The sequence below is a fragment of the Metopolophium dirhodum genome, chromosome 1, assembly GCF_019925205.1.
Source record: "Metopolophium dirhodum isolate CAU chromosome 1, ASM1992520v1, whole genome shotgun sequence".
Classification (NCBI taxonomy): Eukaryota; Metazoa; Arthropoda; class Insecta; order Hemiptera; family Aphididae; genus Metopolophium; species Metopolophium dirhodum.
Window position 1 is genome coordinate 38755771 of NC_083560.1, and position 16970 is coordinate 38772740.

Below are 16970 nucleotides of genomic sequence, written 5' to 3' on the forward strand. Positions count from 1 at the left end.
TAGCAGCTGTTTTCACTTGATAAAAAAGTGTTATTTTTAATTTCGTAAGACGTTCATTGATATAAATATTTTCTTTCTGCCAACTGTTACTTATTTTATCAGTAGTTAATTTAACGGACTTCACATTTCGAATTAAATGTTTTCTCTTGTCGCGAGTAGCTAACATCGCAACTATGATACTACGTTTAGATATAAATGAATCAATTCTGTAAGCTTCAAGTATATTAATTTCCGTATTCGTTTTTATCCCAATTTCTTTAACAATTAACTTATAACAATAATCGGTTATTCTATAATTTAATCTTACCGTTTTCAATCTTAATATTTTTCAATTCCAGAATTACGTTATCAAGTTTTGCACTTAAGTTGTCAAATTACGCACTCATAAATGATACAGACTTCATAAGTTCCTCAATATTATTTTCTAAGGGTGTTCCGAATTTTCTATCCTGGTTATTCAATTTTGGAGAATTTCGTTTAATAATTAGGTAGCTTTCACAGGTGAATCGATAGGATTGTATGTTTTACATGTAAATTTTACAATTCAACATTCAGATTAAGAAATTATAATTACCAATTACCATACCTATTATACTATAAATTAATATTTATTCAATGTAGATTTATATATGTTTATTTATATTTATATATATTTATTTATATACGTGTTCAAATTTATTGTGTTGCCATGATAACAAAAGTGAGTAGGCACTTGTAAATATTATGTATAATACGAACTTATGTAATATATTAATATTAATAATATTTTTACAAACTGCAATCATTTAGAACACGATGAAAATTATAATAATTGTATTACTGTCGATTAAAGTGGCATATTTTTTTGAACTAAATTTGACTAATCGCATCAACGAAGGATTTATTTCCAACGCTAAAAATTATGATGCTAAAAAATATCCGTTCGTAGTATCAATTGTAATACCCACTTTTAAAGAGAATGGCGAATTTTTAATTGCGTTTTGCACAGGTTCATTATTAAGTAAATTGTACGTATTGACCGCTGCTCACTGTGTATACGAAATGGAGAAAGAAGATATAAAAGTAAGTATACTTATGCAGTACTTACATTGTAATTAAGTAATATATCAAATCATTAAAAAAAAAATTAAATAGGTGACAACTAATGTTCCAATTTCTATATAGGTATTCCTGGGATCGAAATACGATAATATTATACAAAAGGTAGCCGAGACATACATACCAAAAGATTATGTAGATATTACTAAGAATCTAGATGCACTTATAACTCATGACATAGCTATCATAAAAGTAAGTTCAGTTTACTTTTCTTTAAACTAAAATATAGCCGTTTGTCTGTACTTGGCCATCCATTAAGAAAATCCGCTCTCAGCAATGACATAGCCAAGGTTAACTTCCAACCACCCCATATTGTAATTAGTGTAATATACGGGGTGTATAACAGGTGACCTGACAAATTAAAAATGAAAAAAGCGGGTTAGTGGCTGTAGCTCTGCTGTACAGTCGGTTACAACTTAAGTCTTAACCCACTTGCTATGGACAGTAAACTACAGTGACTATGAGGTTCTTTATCCTGTCATTTACGATAACGCTGATCGCTTGTATAATATATACTTTTGAGGTGCCATTTTTGTTATCTCTTGAAGAACCTACTTGAATTACTAATTACTATAGCAATCTGCGCGTCTGAAATGTTTACTGTGACAGGCTGAGCTGGTTTTTGTTGTATTCTTTCTACAGCAGTGACTTGTTTCGGGTGTGCTTTTTCTATTGCTTTTTTATAGGCAAAGCATCCCTTCCAATTGACTGTGTTATATTCAGCACATTATACTTTTGTCTTTTTAGGTTTAGGGCAGTCTGTGGTTCTATTACCTTCGATAGGTAGGTACGCATAACGCGGTAACCATTTTCGATGATAATTGATTTACTGAAAATAACACGACGCATAATATTAGGTGCAACACACAAGAGCGAAAATATATACGTTGCTCGTTCAAAAAGCAGACCACGAGTATGAAAATTACATAAATTATAATTAATATATGAATTACCTACTTATGTTTGAAAATTTCAGAAAAAAACTTTTTTTTTGAAAAAGTTATTACGTACTGGATTAATTTACTCCAAAAAAATATTGATGCTTTAAAAACTGTAAAAATTAAACTACCAACTTGACTTAAATAATACTTTTACCATCGACGTTTTTCTAAAAATTAGATTTACAAGTTGGCTATATTGAATTTCTCCAAAAAAATTGTATAAAATATGTTACTGCTTTGTTAATCGTGAAATTTTTATCGTTTTAAAATTAATTAGGTATATTAATTTTTCATAATATATATTGTAAGTTATTATATATTCATACCTAATTTATAATAATCTATTTAATTTCTTATTATATCAATATAATATATTAATATTATATACCAAAATATCTACTTCATACATACACGTATATTTCTTAATATGAAAAGATTATAATATACTATTATTTTATTTTTATTTAGCTAAAAAACCCATTCCCAAAGGTAAAGAAGTTTTTAGAAATTGGTGGAAAACCAGAAGACTTTGAAGATGAGAAAGCCATAGAATGTACATGTATTGGATTTGGTGCAATAAATAAATTTGGACATATGGACTTTAAAGGAAGAATTATGACCACTAACGTCACACATGGTGAAGAAGCTTGTGAAAAACATAGGTAATAAACACAAATAATTTATTTACTATCTATAGATTTAATTGTTAATTAAAATTTAGTTCTGCGACAAAAACGAATTGGAAACAATATTTGTGTTCGACTCCGGGTCGTCTGACGATGCTATGTCAGGGAGACAGCGGTGGTCCAATGATTTGCAATGGCAAGCTTTATGGAGTATGCAGTTTTTTTTTAAACTACAAGGATTTGGGAAGAAATATATGTGGTGGTCCTGACATGCAGAGTGTGCATACGTTTATACACTTTCATTTAAAATGGGTAAATAGTGTAATCAAAAAAAAGAATTCCGGGAATTTGGTTAAACCGTACCTTACATTACATGCAATTTTAACAATATTTTTGTTAATTGTGTTGAATTACGTATTTCTGTGTGTCTGATCCAGTAGTAATTCATAGATATGTCAAATTATTAATTTAAAACAAAATAGGTAGGTACTAATTATTTTTTTTGTTATAAATATTATTTACACATATTTTTTATTTGGTGAACAATAAATTATAAGTATATATTAATTAATAACCAATGGATAATTTATTAAACAAAACTTTACAAAATGGGTATCACTCTGCTGTACAATAGTTGTCGTCTTATCGAGTATGTCATTGTAATGCATAGGTGCAATTTGGGAGGGGGGCTTAGCCCCCCTAGTTTAATTTAAGCCCCCCTAAGTTTTTAAATATATTCATTCTTAAATCCCCCTATTAAAAAAAATTATGCGGGTCTGTACTGATTTTTTAAATCCCCTCAAATCAGTTGTCCAAATTTCGCCTATGTTGTAATGAATATGTTATGTTTTAATTCAATGATAAATCTTGCATACGAAATTTGATTCTGAGCGGAGACGTTGTGTCCTCTTATAAATAATTCTTCTATAACTAATCAAATTTAATAGTTAAATTAATAATTAATAAAAACCGTAGATATCTTATAATAGCGTAACTTTCCGGTAAATTATTTTTATTTTATTTTTTGTTAAAGGTAGAACAATTTATGGGGAATTTTCTATTAAAATGTCTAATGTTAGTTATGAAAAGAAAAACAAAACTAATTCTTTATATGCAGTCTAGCAATAAAATACAGCTGGAGGAGGTTGGAGTACCGTTATTCTTTGCTACTGGATGAACATTATGATACCAGATTGTTGACTCTGGCTACCACCTTCAACACAGCTACCGTTACATGTACTCTGTACCCCTGGATTATGGAAGTCAAGCAACCGTAGCTATGTTGGTGGAAGTGTTGTAGTTTCTGATATCATGTTCATCCAGTAGCAAAAAATAACGGTACTCCAAGCTCTGACTGTATTTTCTTGATGGACTGCATAATATCATGAATTTGGTAGGTATACACTGTATTACAATAATAATTGTCTAAGTACCATTAAAATAAAATCTATTATGCCATCTGTATTATTCATATTTTATATTATAGGTTTATTATATACTAGCTGAAAACCGGGCGTTGACCATGAACAAATTGTGATTAATTAACTCCTTTTAGGTGTAATTCGCTGTGGCCTATTGGCATATGGAAGCAAAATCATATTATATTTTAATTTTTAGCCATCCTGCGTGGAGTTGCCCGTGAGTCTCGCTTATAGTTATGCAATCAGTATATTATCAGGTAAGCAATCTACCTGCGTTAGATTGCAGACACAGTGAAGTGGGTGATAAAATATAGCCTATATGTATTGAAGACATAGTTGATCATCCCGGATTTTTAGGAGTACCTATTTAATTATTATAAATATTATTTATATATAATATATTAATATATTTTGGGGGCTATTTTGTTTTAATTTATTTCATTTTATTTTTACGGACAAATCGGCGTAATTGTACGCTTGTGAAATAATTCGCATATGTAACCTGCAACCAAATGCAACCATTAATAAACAGCAAAAAAGTTTCAATTTCCACCGTGAATCTTAAGATACCTGTTTGACCAACTCTTTAAAATATGATTATCAGAAAATCCTTTCTTATTGCACATCTAGATCAATAAAAAAACCACTATTCCAAATATCAAGTACGTACTTTTTATATTTTAAACCCAATATTGTATATTTAAAGTAATTATTGCTATAAGTCAGACTATACAAACAATATAAAACAAATATGGTCTAGTAAAGTGCGTCTTTTGCGTGGGTATCATACATCCAGAAACAAAGGACCAGGATGTCCAAAGTAATATAAACTAATAATTATAATAATAATTATAATGAAATAACTTAATAATAATAAAATATTGTATATTAGTATAACGTACAGTAAAAATATGAAAAATGTATTGTCAGGTAAAAAAAGTTTCGGACTAACATATCAGATCCGAAAATTATAATACTCATACAACATTTTTTTTCCTTCACCCTTTATGCGGCTTATGGCTTTCTGTATAACCATATTATTCTAGTCTCTGGTGTCTTCGACTGGCTAGTTTAAAAATGTTTCCTGAGCTCTTTAATTTAGCATAGCTTCCTTAGCAGGCCACTATAAACAATTTTAACAATTGAAAATAATAATTTGAATAACAATTAAGTCACTAAAATAATTTTAAATACATACGTATATATTATTTTTTGTATCTGTTTGATTTAGATTAAAGCTCGTTTAATACAACTCGGGCACCTATTTGTGGGCGCCGGACACACAGATCGCGATTATTATAACCTTACCGACAGAACCACGATTGAAAACAATTGTTTAAAAAGTTTAAGACTATACGGTCCTGTCTCGTGTAGTCATGTGGGACTCGCCTAAGTACCATGTACAATTGTGTAAGTTAATAACAGTAGGTACATAGCGTACGCACAAGTATGTACAATACACGGAGGAAGCGATCAAACGAGAGTAATTTAGCACACGTAGATATATATGTGGAAATTTAGCACTTAAAAAAGCCATGGTGGGATCTATCTCCCATATCAACCCCGTGACAACGCCCATGTACCCAATTAAAACATGAATTATGAAAAGTTTATTTAAATTATTTTTCATGATAAATTAAATACCTATTTATGTTATATAGTTTGTATAGTCTGACTTATTATTACCGCTTTATAGTTTTAATTTTAATTCATGTTTATAATATGATTTTTAACTTATAATTTTGTATAGTTATGCTTACCTATATAATACTAAATTGAATAAAAAAGATAAAATACTTAACGTGCCTACATAATATACATTTATTATAGACTATAATAGTGCTCAAAGTCCTTAAAGTTTCAAATTTAGGGATGAAATGCCCAATATTGTAACCATATTTTGTTTGGTAATTAAGGTTTTCTATTTGTACCTAAAACAGGTGGTTAATAAAATAGTTAATGATGAATAATAAATAAATAATACAATTTTCTGGAAAAATATGCGCGCGGTGTGCACGAATCATTGTAGTAATAAAGTATAAGGAGCGTATGCTGTGATCGTGATGACTGAATGATGTCCATCGCACCAGCAACAATTGCCACCGCCGAGCGAGCTGTCGATACCACTAGAACCGCATTACCGCCGCGCAACTGAAACTGAACAAGGAGAAGCGACTACTACCGTCCTGCGATCCTGGTACCTACATTACCGTAATATGAGTTAACTTGAGACATTTAGGTTGAATACAAATTATAGTATAAAACAAATATAGTATTTATTTCTAGTGCTCAAATCTTATAATACTAATTATTTTCGGATCTAATATGTTGGCCCGACACTTTTTTTACCTGACAATACATTTTTCATATTTTTACACTGTACGTTATACTAATATACAATATTTTATTATTATTATTATTTTATATTACTTTGGACATCCTCGTCTTTTGTAGCTGGAAGGACCCACGCAAAGGACGCACTTTGCTAGACTGCTTTAAGCTATCGGTTTACAAATGATCTTGCGGGCCACTTTGGAAATAAATTACGATCCCGCGGGCGACATATATTTTCTTTTTCTTATTAAAATAGATAAAATTTACAATCTGTATACAATTAATAATACAATAAGTAATTGTGTTGACATTTCAGCAGGCGTTATATAAAATTAAATTAGTATTAATACAAACAAATACAAAACAATTCGGAGTGTCACAGCCTTTGATGACCCGGGAATCAACTAATACATTAAGAGGCCGTCGTGGTAAAAGTGAAATGTATGCAACGCTCAAGAGATGGCGTTGTGCGCCGTCTCGCCGCCGTCGCGGCAGGCCGTAACCACGCCCATCGTCTACGCGACTGTGTCCGTGCGTCGTAATCGCGGGAGAGGTACATTATTATTTCACGAGCGGCCGTTTTGAGCGTTTCGCGTCAAATGTCAATGCAGTAGACAGCCTGCTATTACGTACCTACTTGCGTGCGTAAATTGTATTACTTATTACTATTGTTTTTCTCATGTACTGTCGCGCGGCGCGCTTGCTTTAACACACAATTCGCAATCTATTTATTAATTAAAGCTTATGTTGTAGTCTTATTTGATGAAATATTTTGACTAATAAACAAAGCGTAGTGCGTACAAACCTAACTCCATTATATACAACATAACTCGATTTATATTAATTATAACCTAATTACTTTTTGAAATAGGTACATGTAAAATAATAAATTCATTACGATTTACGATTAAATAGATTTTTTAGTAAATTTATTGCATCGTGTAATAACTTATAGGTGACCTGAAGTACTTATCGTACCTCGTACGATAGTTTAATCTCATATAGGTATATTGTATATACATTATACGTATAACCTATTAGGTACCTAACGTTTTAAATAATTTTGAATACTAGATAATATTATGTATTGATGTATTTACTTATTTTATTTTTAACCATATAATAATATAAGAAGTTGAGTATTGTACACAATATCTATTAAATGAAGGATATGGGGAATTATTCATATATTATTATTTAATCATTATTAAAATTTTCAATTCTACTTATGCAAAAACAAAACATTTAAAAATAATTCTAACTTTAAACATTTATAAAAAAAAAAAATTATAAAAATATTTATGTTATAATTTTTATTTTATTTTTTTGCTTTTATTATATTATAAAACGATAGTATAATTAAAAAAAATAATTCAAATGATATATTACATTATAAATATTCAATATTTTGGCCTAATATACTGTATATAAATATAAATATAGTATTATATTATACTATAAAATATACTAATTAGAGTATAGTATACCTATATAATTATAATAATACTAATAATAGATATATTAATATTAATATATAATAATATAATAATATAATAGTAATATACTATAATATAGCCATAACTCATCAGTCATCATAAAGGTAATAATCATTCAACAATCTTTTCTTGTGGGTCTTTTATGTCTTGAATTTGAAGTCGTTTGCCATATTGAGGTATTACTATTTCCGGTAACACACAGTCTAGATAAAACCTAAAATCAATTATTTATTATTTAAATATTATTAGAAAATTTCCTAGTTTATATAATTTTTTTATAGGTAGGTATTTTGTCTTAAAATAATATATTCAATAATCATGTAGATAGTATTTTATTTGTAATCATATTATAAAAATAGTTTTATTATTATTACAATTTTTTTTTTAATAATAATATTTTGAATACCGACCTTGTTAACTTAGTGCACATTTCGTTTTGCCAAAATTCATCGTTATATACAATTTTTTCAATGTGTATCCAATTGTCAGAAAATACAACAAAATAACAATAAATTTTTTTGCTTATATGCAATTGCCCTTGAATTTGATAATAATAATCATGAGTTATCTTTAATTCTGGTTCATTTGATTTTTTATTAATTTTAAGAAATTTTATCTGAAAAATGTAAGGTTTTAATATACATAACATATAGGCAGTGTTCGGACTTATCTAGATGAATATCTAGATAATTATTTGTTCATCTATTATCTTATCTAATATCTAGATAAATAGTTACAAGGTATCTAAACGTTAATCTTAGATTATTTTTGCACTAATCTAAATAAATCATCTAGATACATTTTTTATTGATATAAATATATATAATATATATATATTGTATATGTATATATATCTTACTTTTTTGTCATTTATAGCATCAATGATGGTTGTATGATCTTTAGCAGAATAAGGACATTTAATTTCGACCAGACAGTCATCTCCAATCAGTCCATCTATTAATTAAAATTGTAAATACATGTCTTCTAAATGTATAAAATATATACTATACTGTATCCTACTGTTATATTTAACATATGAAACATTCATTATTTAAAAAATATCTTTTATATGGTTTCAAGTAGGTAGGTAGTTATAAAATAACATTTTTAAAAATATACAGTGGTTTACGCTAAGAGGTACCACTAAATATTTCAGTTTAATGATCTTATATTAAAATTGTGTTCTAACTGAATGACAGATAGTACTTAAATACACATTTTCAGATAAATTTCAAATTTTTAACTGTTCCTACGCACATGCACGATACAACTTACTTTTTTTAAAATGAAAACATCATTTTTTTTACATATTCGGATAGATTATTTTTTTCTGAACAATTTATGTATAAAAAGTTTTTTTTTAATTACAAAATTGGCATATGAAATTTAACGATGAAATATAATATTTACGAGAAATTTTTTTGACATAATCTAAACTAAATTCAACTTATTGTTACTTTTTGATATCCAATATTGTTAACTACCTGTTTGCACATCGTAAATAGTAAAAATAACTTTGACAAAACTTGCCAGTAATTAAGATGGTATAATTCCTGTTCGTTATACATTTATTCCTCGTAAATATTAAATTTCATCATTAAATTTCATATGCCAATTTTGTCCTAAATTCGATTTTTAAGTACCGAAATACTAAGAAAAATATTCAGCTTTAAAATATGAAACTAAAACTGTATGTTTTCATTCAAAAAAGTAAAAATTAAAAAAAAATATAAGGATAAAGAATAAATAAAAATAATTAAATAATTATAAATATATATATTATATATACCTATATATAAGTATTTACATTTTGTTTTGTAACGACAAGAAACCATGTAAAAATATTTTGATATTTTATATTATGTCTATAATTAAATGTATTTGTATTATATTAAATATATAAAGGTTATATAGACTATGTCTCACCTGGTGAAGCAGCAAAGTATGGAATAGATTGATCAACTATTAGACCGCAAGAAGAAACTTTTTGGCCTAATTTAGTTTCCAAACATTGTATGGCGATTGATTCCATTGTTTTTCCATATTCAGTTGCGGCTGAAGAAAAATATCTGTACAGCAAATCATAAACCAAAGACTTACATGAGGTTGTTGATCTTCGTTTACAAATTCGGCCAAAGTTAGAAGCAGTAAGACGGTTTTTTCGTTCAATATGCCATTTTTGACATGCTGCTTGTTCTCTTGTTTCTAACTCCAACTGTTGCCTTGCATTGTCATTCAATGTGATTGAATGCAAAAAATATGTTTTTTTTTCTTCGATGTCATGTAAAGAATATTCATCTAGAAGAGGTTCAGCTAAGCCGTAATGTTCATCTGCACCGCGCGATTTTTTCAAAAACAATTTTTTCTTAGGAAACAACTGCCTTCTTTTTTTAAGTGCTGCTGCTTTCTTTTCTCTGGATTTTAAAAATTTCTTTCCTACATGACCTATAAATTATAACAATATTGGCATAATATTTAACTAGTTTTTATAACATATATATTTTACTAAATTACCAGGACTAATTTCATTGACTGCATGTTTGTGTAATGAACGTAAAAATTGACCTGAAGTATTATATGATACAACAGCAGACTCAATTCTTGTATTATACGAATTTCGTAATGAAAAATTGATCCGTTTTCCACACAAGTGTTTATTTATAATACTGTTGAACTGTTCACACACATTATTGTCCACGTTCAACAATAAACTTTCAGTGTGCATAACTAGTCGTCCAACTATTTGATTTATTTCTCTTACTAGGCCACATTTTTCCGCGTCATCTAACAAATCAAGTTCATTTGATTTGTTTCCATTACAAAAATATTTTTCACAATGCTTATGACTACCCATGATATGGCAAAAGCTATTTGTAATATCTTTACGTAATCCTATATAGAATAAAATTAAATATACATTAAAACATATATTAATATACTATAGTAAAACACAAATTATCACTTAGGAATATAGATAATGTAACATATGGAGTAGGTACGAGTAATATGTGTATTATTATTTTTATAATGTACTTCAAACATGACATTTTATTTTTTAGATTCTAAGCTAAGCAATATTGCAGTTTTTACAATAATTACTTTTGTGTTGTTTTATTTATTTACTTTTGTGATTATCATCACTTTTTGGAGCAGAAAAAATGCTTTTATCTTCAATTTAAAGTTTCAGGTAGCCAATTGGATAATAATTATTATAATATAGTATATATATACAGTTATACAAGGTAAATGTGTTGTTCACCATGCATCAGGCAAGCTTACACATCTATATTTTTTTATAATGAAATGAATATAAAAAATTCTGTTATTCAAAATAGAAAAAAAAATTCTTTTTTTAATTTAAATTGTTTAGTGAATAATTTTTTTGGAACACTGGTGAATTATCCTGTATAATAATGTTTGCCGTATAACAATAATAATAAAAATAAATTATAAAATAGCCTTAAAAAAAGAGACAGACACCTCCGTTTTTTCTCCACTAACAATCGATTTTCATATTATACCTACAATCATTGAATAACATTTTAACACTTTCATAACAGTGACAAGGTACATTTTAAAATTTTAAATCCAGTGGCGTGATCATTGCTTGTTGCTCATTCAAACCTAACATATAACAGAGCGACCCATTTATTTTTCGATTTTACATCAAAATATGTGTTAGTTTGAGACGAGTTTATATTTTGATGCAATTAAAATTTCCTTTTATCGGCTGTATCGTTTAACTTATACAAATATAAGAATATAAATCAATATTGTTATTACTCACCGGAGACTTTTTGATGTTTCGTTTGACTAATCAACTTACTCCGATAGTCTATGGCTTTAGTGATAGCAGATCTAAATCGCTTTGCATTACTTGAAATATGGTTTCGCAATGGTATTGGGAATTTACTATTTTTTACAATAGCAGCCAGTTTTGTACCATAATTTCTTAATAAATGGTTTCTACATTCAATTTTTTCGATATGGAAATTAGGACCATACGGTCTCATTTCCAACAATCTTTTGCTGACACTAGAGTCACCATCACCTGTAAAAAATAATATTTATAATTGTATTAATTATTGTCACTTTCAAATAGTTCTTAATAAAATACCAATTAGTTTATTAAATTTTAAGCCATGTAATTCAATGCTTCGTTTGAACCCTTCGGCAACAGCATCAGCCTCCATCGCTGTTGAAGCATTGTTCCAATTTAAAAAACAAGTGTGTTTTGGAACTGCAGACTTTTTTGCATTTTTCGATCTCTGACAAATTAAACAATATCTGTTTCTTATACCAATAAATAAGATTTTTTTGGTTTTATATCCAATTATTGTAGCCTGAAAATTTTAAAAACACAATAGTAGGTAATTACTTTAAAATAAATTACTTTTTAGTTATTTTTATAAGTAGGTATAACTGTACAGTTATTGTATTTACCACGCCGGACAAAGCATCATACTTAGTTTTGTAGCTACGTTTGGACCACTGACCGTCAGCTACAACTGTGCACATAGGTATACCATCTATATCTAATTCATTTGCTTCGATCGCTAATCGCCTTTCTTCTTCACCGGCTAATCTCATTGCTTCTTGGGCAATACAATGAATTTTGTCACCGATTTCTTCTTGACCAGATAAAAATGTACTGCTGCTCATACATGGAATATCGGTGGAAGCTAATATTTCCTCGAGTTGTGAATATCCTATTCCGATAGATATTGAACCACTGATTGCGGCTAAATTTATAGGCAAATATGTCTCTGGGACCTTTTTTTCAGACTCAATTTTCATGTTAACTTTACACATTTTACATGTGAATTGAAATTGCGACCGTAGACCAAAACGTATTTCACGTACAAACTCCATATCCATGAAAGTACATCCAAAACCCCCTTCGTGGATACATTTTTTAATTTGTTCAAATACGTAGAATATGTCCACTATTCGACGACCCAAAGAACATACTTCTGTTGTTGTTCTATAATTATTAATATAAATTATTAAATCAGTATTTGTTAAAACAGATTTCATAGTAAAAATTACATACTCAGGAGGATTAGTTATTTCAATCGACAGTCCTGGAAGAGATTTATCATCTGGTTCTATTGTAGGAGAATCAGCAATAATATTTGTTGATTGCTCACAAAATAAATCATCATACATTGGAGTATTGTATACTTCAAATGATGGTCCTGGAAGTGATCCATCTGCAGCTCCAGTTGTGGACGATTCAAAAAATACATTTGTTGGCTGCTTATTGATAGTTGTATCCTCACTATTTTTTTTTTTTTTTTTTAATTCGATAAGAAAAAATAATTATTTAAATAATGAATAAGTATTATAATACAGTCATAAGTTCGGTGATAATATTCAGTATTAGGTACTTACCTCACAATTTTACAATTCTTATTACCATTGCGAACTCCTTTCATACGTCTTTTTAAAGACATTTTACCCGATCGTCGTGATTGATTCGTTGCAATTGCACGCAATTTTTTCGGTGACATTATATATTATGAAAATAAAACCGTATAAGCGCAAATATATTATGTATTTTCACTAATGAAATAAACAATAATAGCTAATAATAATAATATGGGTTATAATATAATATAAAATTATGTCAACTTCTTAGTGCTTACATGCATACAGTTGTAAAATATGACAAAATATAACACGGAAACATTTTATTCACAAATGCATAGATTCAAATTACAAAATGTAGGTATAAGTGTATAACCTCTTTGTTTACTTCAATCCTCGACAAAAAAATGTTTACATACATAAATACATTCTTGGAGGTGTACATAAAGTTAATTTCATGCGAAAATATAATAATAATAAATAATGTATATGCATTTCCATCTCTGAGTGTCTAAACAATATTTTTCTATATCCTCATGAACTCCGTGGAAAATACAAACACAATTCGTCGTGACAATTGTGGGCCGGGGTGGCCGTCGGTTAGTCGGTAGAGTGGGGAACGCCACGCAAACCAGAAAAGATTCAATATTATAATAAATAATAATTAATTATTTTTAAATTCTTTACATTAGAAAACAGTTTACTCGCTCTGTATTTTATAGAATTTTCAAAATGTCAACCTAAACTTTAGATTCTAAGCGGAGCGATGAATGTATTAGTCATACAATATTATTGTACAAATTATTTTTAGTTGGAAATTATAAAAAAAAGTCTATTTATATCTAAGATTTGAAAATTGAATGCATGATTCCTTATAAGTTTTCCTACTTTTAACAACAACAAAAAGGTATACTGGGAAGTCAAATAATTTTTTAAGAATGTTTGAAATTCAAAATTTTTCGTCATTGGATACTCTAATACTCACCTGTAAATAAACGAATTCAAATCAAACAATTTTTTTATTTTATTGTAATTCAATAAAATTTAAAATTTAAATATTATTTGTTTATTTTATTATTTCCTATATATTATGATGAGAATTAAAAAATATTTTGGCCAAAATTGTTTATGGTTGAATAATATAAAATAAAATAAGTTAATTCTTTCGACATTGGATATTCACCCCTCACATCAAAATACACAAATTCTAATCGTAAGATTTTCTTATGTTGTTGTAATTTAAAAACGAATAACCGTAGATATTTTTTTTAACCAAATATTTACAAGAGCTTTTTCTATACATGGTAGAAATGTATAATTTTAAAAATATGTTGACTCGTTTTGAGTTATTTATAGGTATTAAAAACTTTCAATTTATTATAGTTTTATTTCTATGTGGAGCCTTGATAATTTGAAATTAATTCTGTGCCTAATCTAACCTAAGCAAAACTATCCTTAGTAATTGGAACAAATTTAATTTCCCTTGAAAAGGGAACCTAATAAAGGTTCCACTGTACATCAACAAAAAAATGTTTGCATTATCAAACAACTTTTAAATTTACATATCATCATTCCTCATAAGTTGTTATAATAATAGCAGTAAAAAATATTAAAGATACGTAATCACAATTTTTTATTTAAAAGCATTTAAAGTTCAGATTTTGGCAATTTTTTTCGATCTATAATGTTCAAATGTACCTATATAGATGTTCACAAAAATATTTTTCCTGATAATTGCTTATTACTTATTCAAGTTATTCGTGTTTTTTTGTATCTATCATCATGTTTTGGGAAAGTAAAAATGTTTAAATTTTCTTCAACAGCATATTTTCTGGTAGAAATCATAGTTGGTGCTTTGGGGGATAAAGAGTAAATCATTTCCACTAGTTTTAAAAAGCGTCAAGAACAAAAAGTTTAGAAAAACTGAGATTTTTAGGCAAAACCAGTTAAAAAAAAAAATAAATATAAATTCACAAACTCACATACCTACAAAGATTTTCTTATTTTTTCGTTATTCAACAGCTAATAACCGTGGGTACTTGAAATATTCATCAAATATTTATTTTATCATTTTATATACATGATGATAAAATGTTCAAAATATTTCTACTCGTTTTTAATAGACGTTTAAATTTTAAATTTTTTTAGTTTTATATTCAGCTATAAATGTCAATAAAATTTTATTCGTAGACTCAAAATGCTTGAAAATGTACTACAAAGTTCCTTATAAGTTGTTATAATAGCAGTTGAGAAATATTAAATAACCATATGCAAGATTTTTTTTATAATTATTTGAACTTTAAATGTTGACAACATTTACGAAAATCTTGAAAATGTTTAAATTATTTCGTAGATAAAAAAATTATAATAATATGTTACATTTTTATAGCTAAGGATTGAAAATTTAAAACAACGATTCTCATAAATAGATCATACTGTAACCATAAAATCTAAAAAATACATAAACATTAAACAATGTTATTTTTAAATTTTTACAGAATTTTTTTGGCTAATATGAATTTATCATTCTGTTATACTGCGTGTATTTCAAAACAAAAAAGTTAATTTTTCGTATACAATGATTTCATATCATTGAACTCAAATTTGAATTTCTCAAAAAAAAATTGCATCAGATTTAAAATTTGTATTAGGTACTTATATATATTAAAAAATAAAAATAAAAAACATTCTACTATATATTTAATGCAAGAGTCAATGAATTATATATAATAAAAATATTGATTAAAATAAAAGTTTGTCAGATCTATTTACAGCCTGTGTAACAGGTAAAGACGTAAAATAAATATTTTACGTGTAATTGCCAATTAATGTATAAAATAAATTGTATCAAGAATTTAATTACAAACATTTTGGTTATTTATATAATTTATAAATAATGTATAATTTACTAAGTTATCATAAGAAACTGTTAGACTGTACAGCAGATGAGGATCACGAAAATTGAACGTTGCGTTCTAAGTGCCGATCGTTGCTATTACAACGCGCGGCGTGGCGGCAGAGGCGCGGCGGCGCTTGACCGACAATAATATAAATCATGAAAATGATTTTCTTCGTAATTATATTTCGCATATAAAGTATTGAGTAATAGTACCACTCTATGGTGTTAACGTTTTCAAGGCCGCAACGTCGCTACTTTTTTACGAAATCGCGGAGCTTATGTGGAGTGGGGGCTGCCGCCGAGTACGCGCGAAAATAATTCATCGTTTTTCCGCTAGAAGCAGCACAAGACGGCACACGACGGCGAGATACATTTTATAAAATACAATTCTAAACATAGTAAAATAGGTTTGCGGGTATCAAATATACTCGCTCTGTATTTATGGTAGAGTTACCAAATTTTCACAGCGCATTGCGAAGAACTTTATCTGTGCTGTAGCGTTTTCATTTTTTTAATATCATTACCCAATGGTTTTTTATAAGCTCTTGAAAAACAACAAAAAAAGCAAATGTTTGATAATAAATAACTTAAATTGTATTTATGTTACAAAAAAAAAAAAAACGCTACGGCATAGATAAATTTCTTCTTTATGCATCGTGAAATGTTGGTACTTTTATCATAAATACGGTGAAAGATATGTTGATACTCGCAAAACAGTTTTTACACCCAAATATGCGGCGGTAGGACGGCCTCTTAAGTCGGTTTCGGGAATCAACTCTCCTACT

General features: G+C 28.1%; 2 protein-coding genes across 2 annotated transcripts; one reads left to right on the plus strand and one right to left on the minus strand.

Annotated features, from left to right (window-relative positions):
• Positions 1 to 1041: 1041 nt before the first annotated feature.
• Positions 1042 to 3965, plus strand: LOC132938031 (chymotrypsin-1-like). Its single transcript, XM_061004692.1, has 5 exons — positions 1042 to 1062; positions 1165 to 1290; positions 2508 to 2701; positions 2761 to 2977; positions 3858 to 3965. The coding sequence occupies exons 1-5, from the start codon at positions 1042 to 1044 to the stop codon at positions 3963 to 3965; spliced, it is 666 nt and encodes a 221-aa protein (XP_060860675.1).
• Positions 3966 to 6855: 2890 nt separating this feature from the next.
• LOC132934649 (uncharacterized) lies at positions 6856 to 15599 on the minus strand. The gene is made up of 10 exons (XM_061000978.1): positions 13311 to 15599; positions 12970 to 13197; positions 12360 to 12900; positions 12034 to 12259; positions 11704 to 11967; positions 10431 to 10808; positions 9843 to 10361; positions 8776 to 8870; positions 8327 to 8532; positions 6856 to 8130 (listed from the first exon to the last, which is right to left on the minus strand). Exons 1-10 carry the CDS (start codon positions 13427 to 13429, stop codon positions 8028 to 8030), a joined length of 2679 nt encoding a protein of 892 aa, XP_060856961.1. The 5' UTR covers positions 13430 to 15599; the 3' UTR covers positions 6856 to 8027.
• Positions 15600 to 16970: the final 1371 nt, after the last annotated feature.

What these genes read in the sequence shown, in the direction of transcription:
- LOC132934649 (XM_061000978.1), bottom strand. Translation starts at nt 13,429, where the DNA reads ATGTCACCGAAAAAATTGCGTGCAATTGCAACGAATCAATCACGACGA. An exon ending in AAAATTTAATAAACTAATTG is followed by an intron (nt 11,968 to 12,033) that starts GTATTTTATTAA and finishes TATTTTTTACAG; the next exon opens with GTGATGGTGACTCTAGTGTC. An exon ending in AGTCAATGAAATTAGTCCTG is followed by an intron (nt 10,362 to 10,430) that starts GTAATTTAGTAA and finishes TATAATTTATAG; the next exon opens with GTCATGTAGGAAAGAAATTT.
- LOC132938031 (XM_061004692.1), top strand. Translation starts at nt 1,042, where the DNA reads ATGGAGAAAGAAGATATAAAA. An exon ending in TGGAGAAAGAAGATATAAAA is followed by an intron (nt 1,063 to 1,164) that starts GTAAGTATACTT and finishes ATTTCTATATAG; the next exon opens with GTATTCCTGGGATCGAAATA. An exon ending in TACACTTTCATTTAAAATGG is followed by an intron (nt 2,978 to 3,857) that starts GTAAATAGTGTA and finishes TTATGATACCAG; the next exon opens with ATTGTTGACTCTGGCTACCA.